The 27,277-nt window shown below is 42.2% G+C and overlaps 1 protein-coding gene across 3 annotated transcripts in view; it reads right to left on the bottom strand.

The window, feature by feature from the left end:
* Positions 1-4,774: 4,774 nt before the first annotated feature.
* LOC147725302 (toll-like receptor 6) overlaps positions 4,775-27,277 on the bottom strand; it is a 61,598-nt gene continuing 39,095 nt past the window's right edge. For 2 of the 3 annotated variants that reach the window (XM_086963984.1, XM_086963983.1), the window contains one exon: positions 4,775-11,318. In XM_086963984.1, coding sequence (XP_086820110.1) covers positions 8,869-11,229 — 2,361 coding nt within the window. In that variant the 5' untranslated portion in view covers positions 11,230-11,318 and the 3' untranslated portion in view covers positions 4,775-8,868. The remainder of the gene's footprint in view (positions 11,319-27,277) is intronic. The other variant, XR_015309773.1, reaches the window with a different exon arrangement.

Here is a 27,277-nt window from a genome sequence, read left to right as displayed (position 1 = left end):
CAGGGTGATGAGGGCTGAGGTTTTGCCATGGTCAAAGGAGCGTCCTGATGTCGTCAGTGGCTGCAATCAGCTGTGTCTGTGCTAGGGTTGGCTTGGAATATGGATTGAGAGGAGTCCAGGAGGTTGTTTTGGTGACATTGTTTGAAGAGTTGCTGGTTGATTGCCTTAGCGAGGATTTTTGCAGGAAAAGAGAGTAGGAGATGGGCCGGTAGTTCTTTGGTTTTGCTGGGTTGTGGGACGTGGTGTGAGCAAGGATCAATGGGTGCCCTGAGTGCACGGAGTGTATGATTGAGATTGTACCTTGAGTTGTGAGAGGATCAGTTGTTTGGGTTTCGTGGGTGTGAGCAAGCTGATGCTGTTGGTGGTGGAGATTACGGTTTGAGGTTTTCGTAGATGGCTATGATATTGTGGTGGAAGAAGTCCACCAGGGTGTCACACAATTTTTGGTAGAGGGTGATGTTATTCTTGCAGCTGTGGGGTTGGAGAATACCTTCACGGTGGCTTAGAGCTCCTTACTGTGGTTTGTGCTGGAATTTATGTGGTCTGTTATGGCATTCTTCTTTGTCTCTTTCAGGAAGCGGTGGAATTGACCTGGGGCTGTGTTGAAGGTGGCATGTTAGCTTGTCTCTTTGCTGGTGCGTCACCTCCTTTCTAGTTGCCAGCAGATGAGTTTGGTGGAAATTTGTTCTGTGGTTCATACAACTCTAGGCACTGACAAACCAAAAGATATTAAACCCACGCCACCAGATACACCTGCTGCACAATTCAAGCCAGATAGTAAGCACCTCCCATTAAACAAAAGTGAATTATAATGCATTAGGCCCTTGCTATAACCAAGTTGACACTGCCATCATTAGCCCAGGTCATGAAAAATCAAATGAACCAAAATGCCCTTACTTAGCTACATCGGGTTTACAACCTAAATTTGAGCCTAAACGCTCTCCAAAAGACAACATGGATCCCATAAATCACTATGATAAAGGTATTTTTCCTCTACCAGGGCAATACTGTAACAACATTAGATCAAGATGTGACAAACTAAAGGAACATGAAATTACTTCGATAGCCATTTTGGGTGACCAGTCCACAACAGAACTTAAGCACTTTATGCTGCATGATGAGTCTGCTGCAAATCCCTATTCATCCATCAAGCCTTTAATTACCATCAAGGCAATACCCTTCGGTTAACCCTCAGGTCCACAAGAAAGGGCAGTTGGAGCTCCTGGTCCCAACGGTATTCCTGCATCCGTTTACAAACAGGATACCGAGTTTTAGTCCACATCTTTGGAAAAGCTTTTAAAAATATTGTATGAATACCAAATCCATCCCACCATCCTGGCAAGACTCGGTTCTGCAACACATCTACAAGAAGAGTTTAGTGGCGGCCTCCGACAACTATTGCCTCATTGTCCTTTTGGATGTTGATGCCAAATATGTTGTCTCTCGCCTCTTGGAAGATCTAGAAGCATGGGAAAATTCAAGGAGCATGATACCCTTCAACCAAACCGGCTTTAGATGTTTTTCAGGTACTTCAGATAATCAAGTGGCCATAATGATGCTCACTGCAAAACAAATAAGGAGAAGTTGGATGCTTTACTGTTGCTTCATAGATTATAGCAAGGCCTTCCTTCATGTTAATCGGCAATTGCTATGGGACAAATTCAAAGCCTGGCAATTTCTAAATGCACTTCTTCGTGGCATTCCATTCCGATATGTGGGACAGAGTAAAACTGGGTAATAAAACAGCAATTTCCAGCAAGATAAAAATTGAACAAGGCATTAAACAAGGTTGCATATTACCCCCGGCCTTCTTTTATCTTTTTATGTGCGATCTGGTACCAGCCATGCGCTAAAACTGTCAAATCAACTCTTAACCACGCTGCTTTCCTCAGACAATGTAGTCCTTTTAAGCCAAATGGTGAAGGGGCTACAAAGATTGATCAAAACTCACAGCAGTTCACACGGAATGACAATACATTTTGAAAAAACAAACATCGTAATATTTGGCAAGAAACTGAATAAACCTGGCGCCTAGTTTCTGAACACCCATACTTTGATTAAATCAAATACAAATACCTCAGATGCTGGCTGGACAATAAAGAAGGCCATCTAACACACCTCAACACATTAAAGCCAAAATCCACTTCTGTACAATTTGCTTTTTTTAAAATATTCAAAACCACAAAACAGCCTAATCTGGAACCCTTGCTGAACAAAATTAATGTCAAATGTATCCCAACGTCGGCATACGGCCCTGAATCTTTTTCAGGTAAATTAAGTGCTTTTCTGAACAACTGAGTCTAATCTTCAGGGCCTTGTTTAAACTCCCATAAAATACTTCACAGCCCAGATTATGCTGGAATTTAAACTGAATGACCAACCTCTTGTACAGAAAGCCAGTTTCTTGAAGTATATGCACTCTGTATGAGCTGCAAAAGGAGGCTAAGGAATCTAAATTGGTTGGAGGTAACATCTGCAAGCAACTCGCCACCCCACAATCCTTGGCTAAAACCATTCACAGAAGCTTTGTATTTAAAACATGCAGCCAATCAGTGGAACCTATATCTGCCTCAACAACTGTTCAAAGCTGCCCTAAATAAAGAGGTTTAGATTTATTTTTGTATGTCTGATAGTAAGAACCTCATGAGAAGAAAGCACGTTGATCTTATTATCAGCAGTTAGGCTCAAAGATGAATCCAAAAATATATCACTGTATCATTTTCAGCATATTGCAAAATCAAGCTTTGTCAGCTATGCAAGGGATGTTTCTCGTTATTCGATCTACTGCCGCCATGGGTGCCTCAAACTGCCATCAACAAGTGTTGACAATGCGGTCTGAATCAGGAGACATTGTCATGTCTTATTTGCATCTGCCCCACATTCAATTGATGAATGTAGAAGGTTTATTCGCTACTTCCTAATTAGTAGAGGGATAGTGTCAATCCAGGGGGCTAATAAATATTTCTTTAATGAAGTACATCCACAAGATATATCCAGTCTTATAGAATATGTGAACAGAGGGGATAAAGCATTAAGGAACTTTGCAACACACCCCACTCTCTCAAAGGCCTAGCCCTTCTTTGCGTCAACACTATTTGCTGAACAAAGGATCATGTGAGTACAAAGCAGTTAGGCTGCTAAGAGATGGGTGTCGTTCCCCCTCTCCTATCTTGCCACCATCAGGAACATAACAATCTGAGATTGCTTATTACATGATCCTCTGCCTTATGTCCCATAAGCAAGACAGATCCAAAGTGACAGAGACTTGAGGCCTTGTGCCTGTCTTTCATCATCAGAAGTGTAGTCCTCTTGGGGCTTTCTGTGTAGATTTTCCCATCAGAACTTTGGGTCATACACAAACAATGTGGGTAAGCTGCTTGGTAAAGGTTGTCACTCAAACACTCCAACAAGAACTTTACATGAGACTATTATCTATCATTGATTCCACTTGACATACCTCACCTATCCTAGTGCTTCAGGAATATAATGATTAGAGTCTGTTTATGGTACTGCGTTTTTGCATAATTCCATGTGGATTCACCTGTGAAACACACAATTTTAATTGCAAGTTTGTTTAGGGTCTATCACTTTATTTTTAAAACATAGCAATATACGATTTATGTCAGCCGGTTCACATTACAGCAAATTCTTCTACTCCTTAGAGCACAGCATTTTACAATTCCTGCATAGCAGCGATAATCTTAGGCCCTGATTAACCTGCTTTTTATCTTGGAAAACCGGGCAGTTGTATTTAAATGTTTTTATCTTAGGTCTAGAAAATCTAGGCAAATACTGCTGTATTGTTCAAAAATCTTAGTTTGTCGCAGTGTAAGCTATGATATCTAAGTCTAGGGTCAAAGTTGACAGAATCATACATGTGTACACACTGTATTAATCTGGGCTTATGAGGCACTTTGGGAAACAAACTCTACGCTAGCCATCTTCTTACACCCAAGCTTGTAGTAACTTGTTTACTAAGGTAGTAAGCTATAAGTCTCACTTGCTTTTTTTAATGCATTTTACAAAATGATAGAAATGTATAATTTAACATACCCTATCTGCTAACCATATTGTAATGTTTTTTTTTATCTGTGCACTTTTCTACATCATGTTGTTGACACTTTAATGGACTTGAATGTCTAAATAAGGTATTTTCAATCTGAATCCAAGCCACAGACCACCATGGTTCCTCTTCTGAGTTATTTCAAAGATATTCTGGTTGTTTTACTCCGACTAACGACCATGCTGCTTTTGAAGGGTAAGCGGAGGGTAGTCATGCACTGGGGACGAGTCGGATGACATGCCTGCCCGAAACCAGCCAGTAATGCCTGGAGGAATACTGGGAGCTTATGCTTGATAAAAACCAACCCAAAGAAATATGGGCTCCCTTTGTGATCTTCTCATCACAGCGTGCGTCATGAGCTGATGCGCAGCATCTGCTCTGGTGATGTAGCAGGGGATAGAGATGTGAAACATATCAGGCTCCAGCATGATGCCCACCACACATAATTGCATACAATGCTCCTGGAGGGAGACTGCTATTATTGTTTAATGTAAGCACTGCTGATTGTTACATAATGATACATGTTGTGGGATGACAATATCTGTTGAATGTTTTTTACCCAGTGTTTAAAACTTCAATAAAAACATAAACAACACAATAAACCTCAATTTAATGATGCAAGGATTCCCAAAACCAGTCACCAGAGAGCATATCACAATATATATTGTTGAGTAAGGACTGACTCAATAACTAAGTTCTAAGGCGGAATTAGAAAATGTATTAAAATTTATTACACAAATTCAAAAGTGCAGTACATGAAACTTGTGAAATGTATGAAGCCAATGCCACAAAGGCTCTCAGTGATTTGACAAATCATAATAAAAAATACATTTAAAAAAAACCTCAAATGAGCAGCAGAATCAACAAAGAACAGACAGGATCCTTTGTACCATCAGAAACGTCTCAGGAAGGTTCTAGCTCACCCCCAAATTAAAGGGTTTATATAGGAAATCTTCTCAAAGACTAACATTAAAAGTGCTAAATCATCATTCAGTGAGTAAAACAGTTATTATTTCAGAAAACCAGAGCACAGTTCTATTAAACGTCATTTTACCTTACCATCTAAGCATTATCCCACTACATGAATATTGATTCAGTCTCTCCATGCTAAGTTATCTGGAGATGGCAGGACAAACTAGTTACAAAATAACAGTAAAATATTGTGAATAAATACAGTACAGTGAGCTAGGGGAAGGGACCTTGGGCTGTTTGTAACATTACTAAGCCCATGATAGAACATTTTCTTCGAAAACAGCATGAACACCACCAGTGGAAATAAACAAACATTATTCTGCTTGACTGTGTGCCGCAGAAATAATAAACAGTGAATGTGCACAGAGAAACATTTTAAAGAGGATGGCGGGAAAGCCTAAATGAGGGCTAGTTTACATAAGTCAGAAAAAGACACCCTGATAGATCATAATGAATTCATTTCAGACAATAACATCAAACTATACGAATGTGATTTCGAGTGTAAACGGACATTTTACAGAATATTAACAAAGCACAATTTTTGAATGCATAAAACGTCTACACTTCCTTAAAACAGGAAATATTTCATGCATGTTCCAATCTGCAGTTATAATGGACACATTAAATTGGATGACACTAGAAATTACAGATTCACAGCTGCCCCTTCTTACACTGAGCAAGCCATTTGACAAAACTAGAAACTAGACAATACTAGTGTGTTAGAAGTACATATATCCTGTCATTCAGGAACACCATCTGCTCGCTCGAGGGACAACTTTTGGGGCCTCCACTTTTTTATGCAATATCAGCGCTATAACCCTTTGCCACAGGTATGCATTAACAAAGGTGTTTGTCTTGAGTAGGAACGCAAGAGCAAGTCTGCCGCTTAAAAAAAATTCCCACTGATAAGTGTAATTTGCCAGCCGTTTAGAGTGCTTGCTGATTCTTATGTAAAAACCTTCAGAAAGATTTAGGCAGGAAGCTTGCTCCCATTTGGCGAGACATTGCTGCAATAGGCCACATGCATTTATGCCATGTTTTAGCGGCTGGAAATTGGACGTGTTGTGTGTGCCTGGGTGTGTGCGTCCATCTATGTGTCTAATTGCTGATCTGATTAGGAACTGAAAGCAAGGGGCAACAATTGTGGCAGGGGTTGAGGAGCAGACGCGAAGAAGAGGGCAATTACATTTTTGGATGAATGAAAAAAACTTCTGTACTTACATGATAATTTACAGTTTTTTACCTGTTGTTTTAGTAACTGAGATAAAAACAGTTTATTGTACTATTTTTAGCAGAACTAGATTCAAGATTGGTACTGTGAAGAAGCACAAAGGTCTCAGTTAGGTATCAAATGTGTTCCAGTATTGCAAAACTGCTCTTTATGAATCTATACAGACGTTGACTGTCATGAGGAAAAACATTGTATTTTTGCCACAAATAAAAAAATGCATTTTCAGACCATGATATCTGCTGAATATGCTGCCTGCATGGGCACACATGGAACAAAATCTACTCATAAGAAATGTTTTTAAAGATGGAATAAATAGCATTTTACATATAATTCAAAAATAAACACGTTTCCTGACAAAAGGAGCATTGTGCAGAACAGTGATTAGTGATCGAACACAATAAAAAGGAGAGACAACACCCTCAATGTTTCAGTCAGTGTCAGCCTCCTCTTCGATGAACTTTATAAAGGGCACATTTGACCGAAGCAAGTACCCCCAATTTTCTGCTTGACAGTGTACTCAGCCTAAAAAAAATAACCTGACATTCAATAATATGGGCGAACAGAGCTATTAGTACGGTGAGAGAGGTTTTTTTTTAATTCAGGAATTATTCAACCATTTCAGTATCTTGTTTGAGATGATAATATTCCAGTGGGAATATTTTTTACGTATTCATCAATGAATCAGTGGCGGCTGGCATGTATTTAGAGTGATGAGGCAGGCAAAATACAGGTGGTATTGAAATAACTTTTCAAATTTTGCACTTCCCTTTTTGACTTGCCGCACAAAGTCCTCCTCCCTCTGGTGTCTTCTCTCCTCGAAACTCCAGACCCAAGAAACTTCCCTACCCAATCCTGTTGCTGCCCTAATGCTGTTAAACAGAATGAGAGAAGTGTCAAGATTGGAGGGAGCAGCCTCTCTCAGCACTCTTAAGAGCGCTGAAGGCCAGTGCTTTCTCTAACTCAGATGTCTAAGACAGTCAGCTTAGAGAAGTTTTAAATGAGAATGTCTGATTGAATGTCACAAGACGGTCAGCCAAAGAGACATGCACACTTTAAAAATAAGTGCACATCTCTCTGCTGCCACTCAGTAGAAATTGCCCCGTCCTGACACTCGCTTCAGGACGGGTTGCAGAAAGATAAAATGGTAATAAATAACCCTATTCCCCATTTTATTTTTTAGCTGCTCTGGGGCATTTTTTTAGCGCGCAACGCTCTCACACTCTCACGGAGGAACTGCTCTTGAAATGATTAAAGCTCTACAACAAATCTGGAGGGAACAGGAAACAGAACCACCCACCATGTGAGTTCCTCAAATGCTGTGTACATTGGGTAAAGCAGGAGAGCAGGAACTGTATTATCTTGAGCATAACTAACTGGGGTGGAGGTTGCATGAAGAACTATAGGAGAAATGGTGTTTAGACGTGGGCTTAGAAATAAAAGAAGTGGACTGGAGCCTAATACTAAGTTACATACCTAGGAAGTTGAGAAATACCCTCTATAAACTTGCACAGTTCAATATTGTTCATAGAACTTACTTGACTCCCTGAAAACTGAGTAAGATACACCCAGGTATCGGGTCGCCCAGCCCAAGATGCACAGTATCTACAATTGGACTGCCCGACTTATGGCAGTGGCTAAAGTTAGAATAATATTAGGAAAGCCTGAAGTTTGTTTATTGTGACAAAAAACAGCCCCCCCGCCAAAAACAAAGTAGGTATTAAATGTATATAGCTTGCCATGGTATTGGAAAATTGCCATTGTCCTGGAAATCTACTGAGGACCTGAGTGTGGAAAATTGAAACACAGATATAAGCAAATGGGCTGACCCGGAAATCACTATTTTACATATGGGAGTTAAGAAGTGGACCAGCAAATCAGAGATAATACAGGTTTGAAGCAATATATTGTGTGTACTGTTGGGTATTAATGATAATGAAAGCAAAATTGACAAATATGGTGAACACACAGGGAAAGGGTCTTTATTCATAGAAGACACAGCAGAGGAACGATGATAGTAATCACACTTCTGCAGTTCTTAGATGGTACACTAAGATGGCGACAGATTGTATACTGATGTATCACTCTCCCTCATGTAATCTGATGTGGCCTCGCCTTTCTGGAAGTAGTATAACATGGAGCCTGACTGACAGTAAGCTGTACCTAAAGTCGGGGACTGTTTTTTAAAACTGCCCACACTAGGTTACTGAGGTTTTAGCTCCACTCACATGTGGCCATTGTAACTTTATCCCTTTGCACATGGTAAGGAATTCCAATCTACCAAAAGTCACTAGGTGGAGCTTTCACTCCACAACCAAATTTTATCATCAAGGTAGAGAAACTTACCAACTGTGTTTGCAAAGTAAAAGTAGTTAAAACATCTCTTTTAGGTCACTCAAAGCACCTTAAAGCGGTTTTGCATCCATTTCCAACCACTCACTCACATTTTTTGAATGATAGTCACAAGAGGTGCACATCTCCTCTATACTGGAAGCTAGACTACAGATTAGTGTGGCAACAACACACAATGGTATCTGTACTTCCAGAGGGAATGGATGACAGAGAGAACAGGTACAAATTAATGCTGGATTCTATTACCCGCACCCTACGTGATCAACTCATCGTCAGACTCAACCAGGTTAATGGTAATTGCCGCCCTCAGGTTGGCCCAAAAAAGCCGTTGTTTTCCTTTTTCCTTTGGCCACTCTAGGTAGGTTCTACGAGCCATGAGAGCCTTCAGCTTGTGATATCTGGCAGGAATTAGGTACTTTGGGATGGGTTCTAATAAAATAAGTATTAAGTCATCAGAGTTTTCAGTAAACACTTTGTGTTGGGCAAAGTAGAGCTCATAATGGCACCACTCACTCTGGATAAAATTAGGAGACAGAACGAAGATGGATTTGAAGCTTTTATCTATACAGTTAATAATATTTTCAACAATACTTTTTCCTGCAACAAAGTTCCTCTCATGTTGACAGATCTGTATGGACCCATCTTCCCTCTCCAAATTAGGCAAGAGGCATTCCTTCACCCATGATGAGTCATGTTCACTATATGAGACGAAGGCATGGAAAGCAAAGTTCTGCTGCAGGTTCTGCTGTCTGCTCCTCCTGCTTTTAATCCTGTGCCTTGTTTGTGTCCACTGCCATATCATCTTCATATACCAAGGAATGTCCATGTATTTGCACAGGCAAAACAAAGACAAGGTTAAGATGGCAAAAGTAAGGAAAATCAGAACAATTAAAAGTGATCTATTGCAGGATAATTCAGAAATGTGAAAGTCCTGCAGTAATGTTCCCTTAAGGGTTTCTGGATACGCGCATCGGTAAGACTCAGGCCATTTTGGCAACCGTGCAGATGACTCTTTTTCTCGATAAACAAACTCCCTTATGTCACAATTACACTGAAATGGATTATGTTCTGCCTGTATTGTCTTTACAGTCGGGCAGCTATAAAGAGAATCAGGGGAGGGTGTCTGAATGGAATTCTTTGCCACGTTCATCACAACAAGATTGCCGAAAGGGCGGCAATCAGGAAGATCCTTTAGTCGATTAGATGCAAGATTCAGATCTTCTAGAGCTGCAAACTGTCTTATTTCCCAGGAGATGTGGTCAATCTGGTTACTGTGCAGATCAAGCTTTTTGACAGTTATAGGCAAACATATGAAAACAGATTCGGTCAACTGATTTTCAGACAAGTCTAAATTAACAATGGTTTCTGGCCAATGACAGTCTTCACCCGTCTCGTACTGCAAAGAATTGTGGCTCACATCCAAATTCTGCAGAGAGATCATATGGGTGGTCATAGAGCTTACTTTAGATAACTTCTTTAATTTATTCCATGCTAACATTAATGATTCCAAATTAGCTAAATTGCTGCAATCTTGATAAATATCATCTGTCAGTGCGTTGTGTGGAAACTTCAAACTTCTAAATATGCTAGGTTTGGATGGGCAAAGCATAAACAGAACATTGGCATGAGTAACTGTCAAACTTAGAATATTCATTTCAGAAACAAATTTGTATACATCAGCTTGTGAAAATCTGTAATCAGTAATGGTAACATTTTGGAACATCACCTCTTGTATTAAAGTTGCACTGTAATCAAAATATTCACTTTGAATTGCTCCCATTATTGTCATTTCCTCCACTTTTAGGAATTGAACAGATGATTTCCAGAAGGCCTGAAACAACTTAACAATATTACTCCAGCTCAATGTCACATTGATCATAGTGATATCAGAAACCTTTGAATTTTTGAAGCTTTCTGCATCTATGTGTGTCGTTGCATAATTCATATTTGAGAGTTCTAAAATGTGTGCACTGTTGACCGCATCATACAAAAGAAAGTAGGGGTCCATGTCCTTTTTTGGTAGCACAAGCTGAAGCTTTAGAGTGTTTAAGATTTGTAGGCTACCAGATTCATAATAAGAGAGATTCTCTAACTCCAGAAGTATAGTTTGTAGCCTCCAACTTTGAAAACATTTTAAATCAGATTTTTGCACCGTTGCAGCCCCTAGCCCCAAATATTTCAGATGCATCAAATTTTTAAATACTTCACACATGGACAAAGAGTTGAAATGATTAAACGAAAGATCCAGGTGTTGAAGCCCTTCTATAAACTGACCATAAATAACAGCCAGCAGATTATGAGACAGATCCAGGTATACCAACTCTTTGTTGAGCGAAAAAATGCTGCTGTCCAACTCACTCAATTTATTGTGTGACATGTTAAGGACTTTAAGTTTCAATAAATAGCTGAAGTCTGACATCACAAGTATGGATATATTATTCGATTGTAAATCCAAGATAGTTGTCTGCAATGGCAGGTTCTTGGGAACACTCAGCAGAGAGCTATGTGAGAAGTTTGCAGTATATTCCGTGTTTGTAGGCAGATGCAAGGTGTTAGACATGGAGAACATAAAGTTGGAGAGTAACACAAACGATCTTAGTATAATTCCTGCCATACTTTCAGGCCGGTACTTTGAAGATGCTTGTGGGTCTTCTTTTCAGGTTTCAATTTCCTATCCTGAAAAACAATATTGGGTTTGTTAAACTGCAGCATGGATTATTTGCTTAATTTTATTTAATTGAAACTTAATGTATCTGCAAGCGCAGAGAAATTGTCAAAGTTCATCATATTATTTCACCGTATTTAATTGCACTGAGAAACATTAAGAGCTGATTTAACGTGTATAAAGCTGTCTATTCTGATACAGCAAGCTATGTTGTGTGAAACAATTATATTCGAAATCCAATCACTCTATAAACATATACTACTGACTGATGAAAGAGGTTAGTTGTTAGTCAGGGTTCAGTCTTAAAAAAAAATCAGAAGTTGTCTAGTAAGCCAGTAAAACAAACATCAGATTTGCCCATTTTGGTTGTCATGGAATGACACAGAAATGGCAAAGTAACTCTTTATTCAGGATCCGTCAAGCAACCAGCCAGCACAGAGCAAGATCTCAACAAATGTAGTTAAAAGGTTAGGTACAGATATGCATTCAAATGCTATGAACAAGCAAGAGATAAGGACCCTGCACAAGGACTAATTTAAATATATAGAGCCTGTTTCACAAAGATTGGTGTATATGTGTGACAGGAAAAATCAGGTTTTTTACATACATTTTCAAATACCATTCCTTTTTTTAGGTTTAATACTTCTTTTAATATTGAGTTTTAGAAAGTAACCAAGCATAACAATATTCATCTAATTACCTTGGTTGTCTAACATGTGATGCCGAGATCCCCAGGCCAATGTAATTTGTATGGAGTCCATCACAAAAAGAAACCAATTAGTCATGAAAAATTTAGACTAACCCTCAGACACCAACCTAGGTGCTGTGCTTCATCATAGAGTTGTCTACATCCCCCCCCCGATAGTTTAATGGAGGGGTGGATGGGCTCAATCGACCTAGATGAGATGGTGTTTTGCATTGTTTTGTATCTCATCTGTTGGTGAGGTCAGTGGGGAACAGTGTGCACAATGTATGAAAGCATGTTTGTGTCTTAGTGTGATCACAAATGTTTGCAATTTTAGATGTTTTAAATACTTTAGTCAATGTTTTATCCCATACATAAATGGACCAGGAAACTTGAAAATCTGATTTCTAATTATATTCTATTCCTAATCTGGAACACTCTGAAGTATTTTGGTGCAATGGTTTATTAATTAATGTAGACTTAGGGATGAATCATCCTCAATAATATGCAATATATCAGGTGAAGAAATAGTTGCATTCACTAACATATAAAGGAAAAACTGATTGCAGCATATGCTTTAAATGATTATATTCAAGGTGAAAACAATTGTTTAAACAAAGGACAATTGAAGGTCTTAAAAAGGAATTTTAGTCCTAATGGGAGCTAGGAAAGACCCTTATTGTACAACTCTTTTTTTTAATGTGATCATATATTTAGCTATACCTAGATACACTAAATAAAAGATGGAAGGAAAAAACGTTTTGCAACATGTTTTTAAATAGAATTCATTTAAAATTTGCTAAACTGTCTTTAAGATTGGAAATAACTTGAATTTTGGCTATTTCAACACGAATAATATTTACTTAAAAGTGAAAGGAAGAGAGGAGGTAATTCTCACTGCTACCCCAATGAGAGTACATGCTTAATACATTTGAAGAAGCAAAGTATACTCCTATTTAATGCAGAACAAAAGTCTCGAAATCGAAAAACACCTTCTATTTTTAGCTTTAATTTTCGACAAAGTAAGCCTGAGACCTTTTTTATTCCACGCTAATTTAGTAAGAAAAATAGGTAAATTCTCTCAAAAATAAATGTAAGGGTTTTTCACATAGATTAAATATATAGAACATTTAGGACCATCATCACTTTAATCATATCCAATATACCCCACTAGGATAGATGTAATGAAGACCAATTTTCTGCTAATGGGTGTAAATTAATTTTGAAAGATATGCTCAAATGTATAATACATGTAATATCATTTGAAACGCAAATGTCTATGGGTGCCATTGAAATTGAATACCATGATACATGTAGTTTAAAATTGTACTCAGAAACATTATAATATATGCCCATCTCTTTATTAAAGTGGGTAACAGAATGCTCAGGAATTGCAATATACAATAGAGGTTTCATTCTTCGTTCTCGTTGTGGCAATTCTGAAGAATTAGTGATCTCGCCACTAGTGTGTTACTTACATTTATATTTGGAGAACACCCAAGGGTTGCAATACACCTATCTATGGCTATCATATGTCCTAACTTGTATCTACAGTACTTCTTTATTTCTTCCCAGAAATGCTTAATCTTTGGGCAATCCCAGACAATATGGGTCTATGTGCCTCCCTCTTCTGCAAAACACTGAAAATATCTGTCCTCTATCTGGGGACATACCCTATGTAGAAGATTAGGTGTCCTATATACTAGCCATTTGGTATGAAATGTAATTCTCTTAAAATTGGCGCCGCTTAATAGTGTTGTGTTAAATTTGCTGATTCGGTTCCTTACTGTCCTTGGAATCTATAGGCCTTCTTTTGCTTGCTTTGTATCTCGAGCTCTTCCATACACCCTTGAAATCTTGTGCTCATTGAGAATTTGTACCCAGCTACTTATTGATCTCCTTATACTTGTTTCTAATAAGGCCAGAAAAAGGGGCCAATTACAATGGCGGAAGGCCCGCCACTGCCAGCCGTGCGGTGGCAGGCCCTCCGCCATCTTATGTGGATTCCCCGCCCACCAAATTAGGATGGTGAGGGGGATCCTCAGTGCAGCTTGGCGGTCGCATAGACCGCTTACCAATGTTCCGCATGGCGGACTTTTCCGCCCACCTTGTGGAACCTATACAATAGGAATCCTTGTGGCGGTGCCTTTCAGGTATTGCTGGAGGATTACAATATCCCTTTCTGCCAGTCATTTTGCGGGGGTCATCCCGCCACAAAAAACAGGCTGAAACGGATTCTGAGGCCCGTTGTGGGCCCCCCTTGTGTTGGGAGGAGGCAGTGATGCACTGGGGGGTGCCCATGGTACCCTCCTGCATTCCCCCGCAGTGAGTGGCAGGCACCACATGGTGCGACCCTTTTTTGCGGCCGCTAAATTGGAGAACATCCCATTTGCGGCCCCAAAAAAGGGTAATAGCATGTACAAATGGTATTTTGCGAGTTCCTGACTATGAAAAATAGCATTTTCGACTATCGCTATTAGGAAGGGGTGTCCCTTCCTAATAGCTAGTCAACATGCTATGTACTAGTTTTCTGCGATCACATTTGCGGCCGTAAAACACTCGCAGTTTACCACCTACTTGAAGTAGGTGATAAACCACTCACAAAGGGTACAGGGTCCCCATCGGAACCCCTTCCCCTTTGTGAGTATGTTGGGAAATATTTTTTAACAGCAGGCAGTGGTCCCAGAGACCACTGCCGTTGCTTAAGTTTCATTTTTCTTCTTTAAATGCAGCCCATTTTCCTTAAGGAAAACCGGCTATATTTAAAAAAGAAAAAAGCGGCTTTATTAAAAAGCAGTCTCAGACATGGTGGTCTGCTGAGCCCAGCCGGCCACCATCCCTGGAAGGGCTGTCATTCCAATGGGCTCGCAAATTGCGAGAGGCTCATTCATATTAATGAGCCTTGCAATTTGCGACCCCATTAGGAATCGCAAACAGTTTGAAATACACAATTGTACATCGGAAATTGCGCAACGCAAATTGCGACTCGAAAAAGAGTTGCAATTTGCGATGCTCATCTTTCTTGGTTGTACATCTGGCCCTATATGTATAAACTTTTCCGAGAACCCAAATCTTGCAAGCATTAGAAAAAGACATTTCCAGGATACCAAATCAAAAGCTTTCTCGGCATCTAAGAAACAATACATGTGCCTCTAGTTTATTCTGGGTGAAATAATCCAGAACTTTAATTAAGAACTTTGTATTTGAGGAAAGCTGTCTGCCTGCTACAAAACCGCTTTGGTTATGGTAGATAATTGATGCAACAATCTTGTTTAGCATGTTGGCAAGCAGTTTTGTAAAGGTTTTATAGTCTGCACTATGAAGGCTTATAGGCGTATAGGAATTGATGTTTTCCCTTTTTCTATCTTTTTTTTAATACTAACTACAACAGCCATATAATAATATGTGATTTCCAAGCTTTAGCAGTTGTATGGTTTGAACTGGAGCGAACCTCTAGTATAATTCTGCTGGAATTCCATCCTCCCCTGCTGCTTTACCATTAGCCACTGAACTCACTACTACTTCAATTTCCTCAAGAGAGAATTCCAACGTTACCATTTGATTTTGCTCTTTGCTTACATATAGGGTAGGCAGTCTATCCAAAAACCTCATAATGCTATCTGTCATTACTTGTTGATCCGTCTGATAGACTTTCTCATAGTGTTTTAAATAAGCGTTCCCTATCTCTAAGGAGTCAGTTATCTGTGCCTAGGAATCAATGTCTGTCAGGGATAAAATCCTTCTTTCAACCTGTCTACCCTTTTCCTGCCAGGCCAGTAGTCTTCCCGTATAATCGCTCTCCTCATATACCTCTGTAGGTAGGCAGTGTTGGCAGTATTGCTCTACACGTAATAATATTCCTGCATGTCAGACTTTGGCTGTGAAAGCTCCTGCTTTGTAACTAAATTCCTATTTTGGGGAGGGGGCGTGGCTACGCTGTGTACGGGTTGGCCGCACAGAGTTGAAGCTCTCCCGGCCTTAGCGCCTAAACACTACTATCCCGGACTTCTGTAAGGCCACAGAATCAGAAAAATTGAAGCGCAATCCTTCAGGCAGCACAGATGACCACGGCAGTGCACAGAAGACCCTGGCGCTGGTGAGCAAATGACAGACTGCGTAGATCCTGTCCGGAGTGTCTGGGCAAAATGGCGGCTGCCTGGATCCTCACGAGGGAGGCGGCTGCGGCAGAGTGAAGACACAGCCTACCAGCGACAGGAGGACGGTGCGGTAGGTTTGGGCATCTTGCAGTGCACGCGGGGCTCAGCAACTTCCGCCGGCAGTATACACAAGATGCGTCCGGCCTCCCGTATAGCGCTCTCAGCCAAACGAGGCCCTAACTCCACCTGCCTGCGGCACTACCGGGGCCCCAAGAAACAGCGCGGAGCCCCAGCACTTGTGTATATATGTGGCACCTCCTCCCCCCTCCACTTGAGGCCCCTGCTTGCTGACGCGGTCGCTCCCTGCTTTGTCCTGCCTGCCGCCGGGTTGAACAGCTTGATTGCACTGCGGTCCCCCTTTCCATTACGGGGCCTGTCAGTGCAAGAGAGACCACCAGACCGCATTGTGACCTACTTGACCCCCACATAATGCAATTGGGTGGACGGTCCCTTTGCAGCCTGCAGAGTCGGTGAAGCATAAGACGGGTTGCGCCTGGGGCCCAGCTGGTGGGACGCTGGGACTGGTTGCGGCTACAGCGCGCCTCCAACAGCGGCGGCGAGATCCCAGGCTTTGCATTATTTGTGGAGGGCGTCTCCGGCATCACATCACAGGATACATATTGACCTAAGTGCCCCCTTGCCTTCGCAAGTGCACCCCCCAGAGCAGCTGCGGCATGAGCCGCAAGGACCCTAAACAAAGCGTCCTCCCCTTTGAGGAACTAGTAGAACCTTCTAGAGTCCAACCAAGCAACATGGCAGATGGTGGGTATCCTCCTTTTACCTCGACAGACGACTCAAACCAATTGCACCCATTGCTTTTGGAAATGAGGGCAGGGTTCAAGGCACTAGATGTCCGCTTTGACTCTCTAGACAAGCACATAGCAGATCTTGTCGCGAAGCTCCAGGTGCACGATACTGGATGTTGTTGAGTCCAGCACATCGGACATAGAAGATGGAATGGCGCAAGCAGTGAAGAAGATAGACCACTTGGAAAGGATCCTAAAAAAAGGTGTGATGAAAAACGAGGATTTGAAGGCGCAAAGTCGTCGTAATAACCTTCGCCTGGTGGGTGTGCCGGAGTCCACTGCTTCAGGACGCATGAATAACTTAGTGGAGACGATCCTCACTGACCTGTTTTGGGAAAGAAGCTTTTACTCCTGGCTTTGTGGTGGAATGCGCCCACAGGTCTCTTGGGCACCACCCCAACCCGGGCTGCCCACCCAGGCCCAATATTGCGCGAATAATGGACTTTCGCGACAGGGACACTGCACTGCGACTGGCTCGTGAGTATGGTGAACTCTCTTGGCAGGGCTCCAGACTGTCGCTATATCCGGATTTCATGACCATGGTCCAAGACGCAAGGAGGAAATACCTAGGGGTAAAGGCAACACTAAAGAATTTAGGGTTCAAGTATGGCATGCTTTATCCAGCCAGGTTGAGGGTGGAGGTGAATGGACGTGTTCAAATTTTTGAAAATCCTACAGAAGTGCAGGAATGTTGCTGCAATTATAAACTTAACAACAAGCGCCCCACAGAAATAGACACTGCTTCACCCCCGCACACTGGCCCTGCTGTCAGTGTGGATTTGTTCTCGAACTCTGGGCATGGCTGTCTGCTGGCCACTTGCTACCTGTTACTACGCCACGCATTTGAAATGTTAATGATGACAGCCGGGAATTCATACCTTAAGTATACTATTTGTTGAGGCTGCTACACCTAAGCGATCGTATTGCTGATGTTTGACAGTACAACATTTGCTTCCTTGTTGGTTATTTTTTTTATGCCATTGGTACTATTACATGTTTTTGTAACGTTGGTATTGCCTCTGGGTGGGGGAGGGGGGAGTGGTATTGTTCGCATTGCATTGCACTGTTGCTATGATTCCTTTGTTTGTGTCCACAATGACTGGGTATTGCGCTTGGTTACTCTCTGCTCATACGTTTTTCTTTCTCGGAGTGCACAGTTAGGTTATAACTCAGGCCCATCGAATGTCACATTAGCGACGTAGAATGTTCGAGGCTTAAATGATACAAGCAAAAAAACGTCGGATTGTCCATTATTTACTCAGGCACGGGGTGGTTGTGGCTTTTTAGCAGGAGACACACCTTCCCACCAGTGATCAAGCCAGGTTTGCCTCCTCCTGGGGCCAGAACAGATTTTTTACTAACTATAGCAATTATGCTAGGGGCACAGTCATCCTTATACACAAGCGACTCCCTTTTAAGTGTCACTCTGTTACCTATGACCCTGAAGGCAGGTATGTGATAGTGGTGGGCACGTTGCTAAGTCACAAGATAGCGTTGGTATGTATATATGGCCCAAATAACGATTCCCCTGATTTTTATTATGCGTTACTATCCAAATTGCTGCAACTTGGCCCCATTCCCCTTCTTTTGGGGGGCATTTTCAATATCGCCTTGCACTTGCCCACTGACAGTACCTCTAATGCCCCGGACCCCAAGCCTCGAGCTCGTAAAGCTCTACACTTTATAAATGAACACTTCTCGCTCCTAGACATCGGCCAGGCACGAGACCCGAGTCAAACCACCTACACCCATTATACCAGTTCCCATGACACTTGGACCAGACTGGAATATTGGTTGGCTACACTGGACATTTCTAGATGGCTCCATAAAATTCAAACGTTACCCAGAACATATTCAGATCACTCCCCCCTACTGCTCTCCCTGATGATCCCACGCCCCGAGGGCTTTGAAAGGCATTGGAGGTTCCCCCACCGGTCTCAGGAGGATGAGGTTTTTAGGCAGCAGATCCAGGACGCAATTGAAGAATATTTTACACTTAACACTGGGTCGGTGGATACATAAGCAGTGCAATGGGAGGGCTTTAAGGCTTACATTAGAGGCTTGTGCATGGCCAAATGCTCCGGAGTGCTACGTGATATTCGTGGTACTCTGACCCGTGTGGAGGGTGAGATTGGTGCCCTAGACGCTGCACAAACGGCGTCAACAGACCCGGCCAACGGTGCGAAGAGGGTAGCTTTACTACAGGAATACAGGGAGGCGGCGGAGAGGGAAATTCTATATATGGGGAAATGCTAGGGTGTACGGGGAAGTGGATCGCCCTGGTAAGATTCTGGCACAAATGGTTAGACCCCCTTACACGAAAGCCTACATCACAGAGCTGCAGTCACAGGCGGGACAGCACATTACTGACCCTGTGGGCATACAGCAAGAATTTCTGACCTATTTTAACTCCTTCGACGCTTATGACGAGCTCAGCTCGTCATGATGTACACCTCCATACACTCATGACGAGCTGAGCTCGTCATGAACAATAGAAGAACCCAAATGTCAGCACAGGAGGAAAATAATACTAGCATCGATGGTGTTAAAACACTATACTCCACAAGGCTGGGGTAAGACCGGACTGATCAAGAGTCCTATTTAGCAGAAGTGGCGCTTGTATATCTTGAGAAATGTATGCAGGACTTTTTAGCGATACCCATCACTGCGGAAAGCATAGACGAAGCTATCTCCTCCTTGAACTCTTCCACTGCCCCAGGGCTGGATGGGTTCACTGGGGAAGTTTACAAGGTATACAAGGAGCTCTTGATCCCCCGTCTGTTAGATATGTATGCTGAAGCGCTGGAGAAGCAGGTCCTCCCACCTACTCTCCGCGAGGCAGTTATTATATTACTTCCCAAACCTGTGAAGGACCCGTTGCTGTGCAGCTCCTATCGTCCCCTGTCCCTCCTCAACTTATACTATAAAATACTTGCTAAGGCATTAGCATGCCGCCTCTTGCTCCTGATGGAATCCATAGTCTCGCCGGCTCAATCAGCTTTTATACTCCATCATTCCACGGTGTTCAACCTCTGTACACTGTTTAACACCCTACATAGAATAGACCCGGACACCCCTGCAGCAGCGATTCTACTAATACCAAAAAGGCCTTCGACTCCCTGGAATGGCCCTTTTTTCCCTCAATAATGCAACAAATGGGTATGCCACAGGGCTTCATAGCTACCACAGCCCTATTATATAGTCAGCCCACTGCTCGACTCCGACTTAATGGCACTCTATCTACACCCTTTTCCCTATCTCAAGGTACTAGGCAAGGTTGCCCGTTGTCTCTCCTGCTGTTCATATGGGCGATGGACCCACTAGTGAGGCACTTACAGGAGAAACATCTGCACAGAGGCCTGCAATTCCGTACAGGTCCGCTGCTGGTCTCCCTTTATGCGGACAATACGATCCTTTACGTCCGTGACCCCCAGACTAATTTGGATCCTCTTGTACAAGAAATTCTGCGTTTTGGCACATATTCCAGTCTGGGGATCAACTGGCATAAATCCGTTATCTTTCCTCTCACGAAGAGCACGACCCATACACTGGAATTTCCGGTGGAGTGGTGCTGGGACTCAGAGAAGTACCTGGGGGTGAACATACACCTTGATACGGAACAAATTCTTCGCCGCAATTATGGCGTGGCTATCTCTAAACTTGAGGCACAAATACATCATTGGTTGAAACTCCCACTTTCCATGGCGGGACGAGTCGCCCTCATTAAAATGATAATCCTCCCAAAGTTCTTATATTTATTTCATAATATCCTGATTCCCCTTACAAATAAATTTTTTAACACACTTCGTACCCAATTGATCAGACTGGTCTGGGGCGCTAAGACACACAGAGTTAGGTGGCAGGTCATGACGCTTCCTTGCGCCAGGGGTGGGTACAGCGTTTCTGACTTGCAGCTGTACTATCTGGTGGCGCAATGCAGTTTTGCGCAGGCGTGGTATCATCCGGATACCAGCATTACTTTTCTGAGACCGGAATCAGATTTTGTCCTTCCAGACACGCTGGCCACAGTTCTGCCTGTTGGTATCCCGCAAGATCGCACTGATCTTCAGCCGGTCTCCACAACTAGCGGGCAAGGGCCAAGCTGGGGGTCTCACAAACACCCAGATGGTGTATTCCTCCGACATGCCACTCCCCAACACTAAATTACTGCCGATAACGGGGGAAAAGCTTGTACAGAAGACCTGCATGAAGTTCAGTATTGCCAAACTGGAAGATTTTTTCCCTGCGGGCCATGTATTTGACACGGAGGACGTGTCCATTTTTCCAGACGCTGTGTTCATGGATAGGTATGTGCTGACCAGACTTCGGTCAGCTCTGCGAGCCAGGTTCCCCGACTTCCCACTGGAGCCTCCGTCCTTTCTGCCGTTTACAATGGTTATAGGTAGTAGCAGGGGGGTCCATTTGATTTCGCAACTTTACAAAACCTGTGCTGATTTGATCACACTTGATGATAGTAGAGTACGGAGTGCATGGGAGGCAGATTTAGGCAATCAGATATCTGATGAACAATGGACAGCATGCTGCCTGGAGACAAAAACAGTATCCATAAACAGCAGACACAAGCTGATGCACTTCCAGTTTTTACGACAAATGTATGTCACTCCAGTCAGAGCACACAAGATAGACCCCAATAGACCTCACCACTGCCGGAGATGTCAATACTCCCAAGCCGATTTCGCACACCTAGCCTGGACGTGCCCATGTAAACACACATATTGGGTGGAGGTTCACCAAACATTGAGCAAGATTATTCAGGTTCAAGTAAACCCTCTGCCCGGGATCGCACTCCTGGGATATGTTGTGCAGCTTCCTCTCAAGGTTAGACGTTTGGCTGATATCGCCTTGCTATTGGCCAAAAGAGGTAGCAATACATTGGGGAGGTAGGAGAGCCCCCACAAGACAGGGCTGGCTCCAAAGCTTGGCGTCCTGTTCTATTAGGAGCGAGCAGTACGCGGGCACTACACCCCCAACCTCCAGACCAAGAGACATTTGGGGCCCCTTCAGGGCGCACCTTGCAGCACAGCAGCAAGACCACACCACACAATGGGAACAAGGTCTGGTGCCAGCTGGAATGGGCTATGCTGCCGTTTCCATTGTTGTATGTCTTGAATCCTAACATACTTACCACATACTACAGTCTACCAATCCCGCTGCATTGACAGGGAGATATTTGAAAGGTACAGATAATTCTCATACAGTGATCCTGACAGTAACAACTGGGTTGGGCCTTTACTGTGTTGTTTACACAATATGTGATAAATCGAATGACCTGCTGTGTATCAATGATGTTTAATGATGATGTCTCATAGGCATGTAACCAAGATGCCCTCTTATATGAGGCCAGTGCATTGCTTTATGTTTTTCATAAAACTGCTAAATAAAGTTTTAAAAAAAATAAAAAAATCCTATTTTGGGAATATTTTTTACTGGCTTGCTCCAGCCTAGTTTCGAGCTCACGTCTGGTTTCCCTTTTTCCCCTCTGTTGTAGGATTTCTTTAGATGTAATTCAACCCCATAGCACGACCTTAAAGGCAACCCACACAGTATTTACTCAGACAGTATCTGTTATTCGAAAAATAGCTATAATAATCAGCTACCTCTGTGCACCATTCTTCACTCTCTAGGTTGATTTTGTTAAAGTGCCATCTTTTGGGTACTTTTTCAAGCCCTATCCCCGCTACTTCCATTTTAATTAGCGCATGGTCTGAGAAGGTGTTGTAATGTACCTTTTACCTAATGCACCCTCCCTACAGAAGTTCTCTCCATGCTGCTCAGCCAGTGATGAGGTCAGATGGAATGTTGATTGTCTTTGGATTGGAAGAGTGAGTCAGTTGGTGTGGATGGGCTGAGCAGTGGAGAGCCTGCTCCTGGTGGGGCACTTTAATGGTTCTAACTACATCTGGTCACCTGTACCTATCAAGAGATAGTAAGAATAAAGTAGAGATCTTATTATCTACTTCAACTGGTCTACGCTTCTTTCTTCTTTGTAACACTGGCGTCGATTTAAAGAACCTGCGTGCTATTCAAATGGACTTTTGGAATTAGTGAGACTAAAGGAACTAAAGAATTAAAGACTCTAAGGTATGAAAATTTCTCTATGGTATGGAAATTTTGTTTTTAGACTTGAAGAAACTTGGCACCTCAAATGCCCCACCAGTGACCCTGGCAACGGTCGCCCTTAATTAGATTGTGCCAGTTTCTATTTGCCTGCCTGCTGCCTTTGGAACAGGACTTCCAACTTCTGCCACGTTGTCCCTGCATTGGCTTTGATCGTACTGCATACTGGATAATTCTGGATGTTTTGGTCTGCCTTGAACTGTGACTATTGCTAAAGATTGCAATATAATTATCATCAACAGCGTGTGTTGTGCATCCACCCATGCTTGAAGATTGGGAATCTTGACTACAGTGTTGTTTAACAGCGTCCGAGCTTATCTCAGAGACATTTGCAGTCGGAAGTATATGTCAAGCCCCAAGTCTTAACGAGTGTCTTTAATCAAACTTTCCCACTGTTTGGTGATCGGAAGTATATGTCTAGCCCCAAGTCTTAACGAGATGTCCTTAATCAAAATTTCCCACTGTTTGGTGACCGGACCGTCGGATTTGGTGATCGGGGGCAGGGCTCGAGCCCCGGAGTATTGTGTTATTTTTTTTCTCGCAATTATCTGGTCCTAACTGTAACTTCGCTCCCTCTGCATTATTTGAATTGCCTGCGCAGTTACCTTTTGCGCGAGCTTGGGCGCGTGTGCAGATCACCATTCTGTCCTCGGAGCGTCCACCATCGTATGCGTGACTGTGACGTCTATGATGTATCTGTCCACGCTTTGCAGTGAAGATGTACGAGGAGCCTTCCAGGTTTCTTCACTCAGCGTGCCTACGATTGGCGGGTCCTCATGTCACATTGCGCTGTCTTGAGCATAGTGAGACGTGCCTTGGCAACTCCGGTTGCTTTTGATATTTGATGACTGCTCGGAGGACGTTTTCAAGCCTTGGCGTGCCGGAAGCCTTCCTGCCCTACGTCAACCAGCGTGTTTTCATTATCGAGTCTGATTTGGATTCCTGCCACAGTTAAGTGTGACGCTTTTAGAAGTATTCCTGTGACTTTTGCAGCAGTCACGAAGCATTCATGGGAATGGGTTCAAAGTGTCGGGTGAGAGGCCGCTCACCAAGTTTTGGACTTTATCCTTTATTTAATTTATACTGTGGATTGCATAATGTTTTTTTTTAATGCCTAATTTGCTTAACATGTAATTTTCTAGCATCTTATAGTGTTTCTTGAAATGTGGTTCTGTTAGAGCCTTCCTTTCATTTGCATTTATTAACGCTATACTGTTTGTGGGGGGTGGCTGCAGGGTTGTGAATTTTACTGATATTTTACTATGATATTTGGGTTTTAAATGTATATGCCTTGATTGGGGTGTTTAATTTTTCTGTTATTCTTAGCATGAGGCCTCATGGTATTGTGTATCTCATTTTGAGAAATGTTTTCTTTTATTATGAGGCTGGTTTTTGAGAATATCTTTGGAGTATGTATTTGCAATTTGTTTTATTTTATTATGAGGCTTATTTTTGAGCGTATCTTTGGAGAATGTATTGGACTGTGCGTTATGGATACGCACGTAGAGTATTTTTTGGACTGTGTGTTACGGGTGCACACGTGAGAAGTTTTCTTATAGTGTTGCTTCTCTTATTTGTTTTGCTGCTACCCTGTATGTGGTTATGCCTCAAGTAGGTGTTTGGGCTGTGCATTTTAGTTGTGCACGTTGATTTTGGGGATTCTCATATTAGATTTGCTTTGGTTTAAGCAGACCATAATATGTTTGCTTTGGGTTAAAGGATACCCATATTGGTTTTTAGAGTATTTTGGGGGTTTTATTACCTGTGTCTTATTCCATCTCTTTGGGGTAGGCCTGGTTCTGTCATTGATTTGTGCAGTTGAGGGTTGTACATCCCTCTTCTGCCACAGTTTTGTGCCTTAGTTTGTGGTACATTTGGCTACTCATTATTGTACCCGTAGTTTGGGACGTGAGTTATGTGGATAGTTTCCACTGGTTTTGAAGGATGTTTTTATTTAACTTGCATTCTTGTTGTTTGTGATCATTATAAAGGGGAGATGGGTGTAGTATCTGAGTTATCTCATGCATCTTCCTTTGTCCTCTTTTGTATGTTTGGCAACTTTCATGCATTTGTTGTTATGATCATTATAGCAAGGGGATGATGTATCATTTTGTTATTATTGCATCCTCTTTTGTTGGAACGTGTGTATTATCAACTTCACATGTGTTGTTTGTTTTCTATCATTATAAAGGGGGGATGTGTTGTAATGTTACTTTTACTTAATGCACCCTCCCTACAGAAGTTCTCTCCATGCTGCTCAGCCAGGGATGAGGTCAGATGGAATGTTGATTGTCTTTGGATTGGAAGAGTGAGTCAGTTGGTGTGGATTGGCTGAGCAGTGGAGAGCCTGCTCCTGGTGGGGCACTTTAATGGTTCTAACTACATCTGGTCACCTGTAACTATCAAGAGATCTTAAGAATAAAGTAGAGATCTTATTATCTACTTCACCTGGTCTACGCTTCATTTTTTCTTTGTGACAGAAGGCCTTTTGAATGTATTCGTGATTGATCATTTTCAGACCATGCGATATCAAAACGTTGTCTATTTTAATAAGCAGTATTATATTTGGCCGAGAAACATGAGAAAATGTGTTTCCTAGGGTACTTAGAGTGCCATGGGTCTACCAGATCTAAATCGCTTTTACAATAAGCTACAGCAATGGCCATCTGAGGCTTATTTTGTTTTCTAGCATTAGTAGAGGAATCAATTATCGGCTCTTGAAAGAAGATAACATCTCCCCCTAGGATAACATCCTGGGGATATTGGTAAGTGCCTGTTTAAGCTGAAGCAGAGGGAGCAGGTCATCTAGAAACAGTGGGTAAATCGTTGCTATAGTAAAGTCTGATTGATTTAATCTCCCATTTACAAAGGCCCACCTTCCACCCGGATTTATCTGCGTGACTTTCACCTGAAATGGTACATGTTTACCCACATATATGCCTACCCCCTTCTGAGCAGAGCTGGCATATGAGGGACAATTAAATCCAGCCCAATGTTGTAAAATCCTATTTGCACTACTTATGTTGTTAAAATGAGTTTCCTGCAAAAAGGACTGTGGCTTCTCAGCCAGATTTCTATTGCCTGGGCCTTACGTTTATTGTTCAATCCATTAGTATTAAAGATTACTTTCAAAACCTCTTTATCTATTATTTATTTGTAACTAGACTAAAGTGACCTGTGTTATTGTAAACAAATAGTGATTTCCTCCTCCTCAGATAAAGTGCTGCATGCATTGCTTCATATTGCAGTTTTGTTGCATCTAATCGAATCTGATAGCTGCTAGGATGTAACCTATTCAGATCTAAAGTGTGTTGAGTGTGCATAAAGTGACTCAGACATTTAAAAATCCTAAAGTTCATCCGGTGTGAATTCGAAAATAAAGTGACATATGGATTTTCTTTTCCTCCCCGGATTTTCTATTCTTAAATCCATGTGCCAACATGATCTTCCATCTTATATGTCCTGATTTGTTTCATCCCACGAAATAATTAAGCACTTAAGTTTGAACTCCCCTTTTATATTTTGCCTCATCCCCACCAGCCTCACCCCCTGAGACCCTTCATGCCCCCCATGGAAGATGGAATTTCCCACTATTCCCTCTTCCTCCTCCTTGTCTCTGCATGCCATTGTGTTGCATCCCTTACTCACTCCTACTCCCCCCATCGGGGACTTATGCTTCCTAGCACCCCTCCACCTGCCCTATAAGATACTTTTTGACATACAGCTAACAGAGTAAATTGTGTCCCCACGGACCGACCTCATTTATCCCCTTCAGATAATTTTGGTAACATTGATTGAGCTTCCTGAATATCCGCAAATACGTAAAATTGGCCTTTAGCTAAAAGTTTAAACTTTGATTGTTGTGCTATCGATGCCTTGGCCCCCTTTCCCTTAAACAGATCAATCATCTTAAACTCTTTTCTTCGACGTGCTGTTGCCACTGACATGTCTAAGAATATCTTAAATTGCAGGATTTCCATAGTGGAAAAAGACCTCTTAGCAATAGAAGTACTAATATTCTTTCCTTGACTCGATAGTCCGCAAAGTTGAATAATATAGTTCGAGGGAATCTAGCATTTGGTTGTCTCTTTGCAGGGACTCTATGGGCTCTTGTGAGTGTTAAGTCCCCTTGCAACTCCGGTATTACTTTTTGTTATAATAAGCCAGCCTATTTAGGTCCCTGAGCACCTTAGCATCATTACGGGATGACC

Source organism: Lissotriton vulgaris, chromosome 3_2 (genome assembly GCF_964263255.1).
Source record: "Lissotriton vulgaris chromosome 3_2, aLisVul1.2, whole genome shotgun sequence".
Classification (NCBI taxonomy): Eukaryota; Metazoa; Chordata; class Amphibia; order Caudata; family Salamandridae; genus Lissotriton; species Lissotriton vulgaris.
This window is presented reverse-complemented; position numbering and strand designations above follow the sequence as displayed.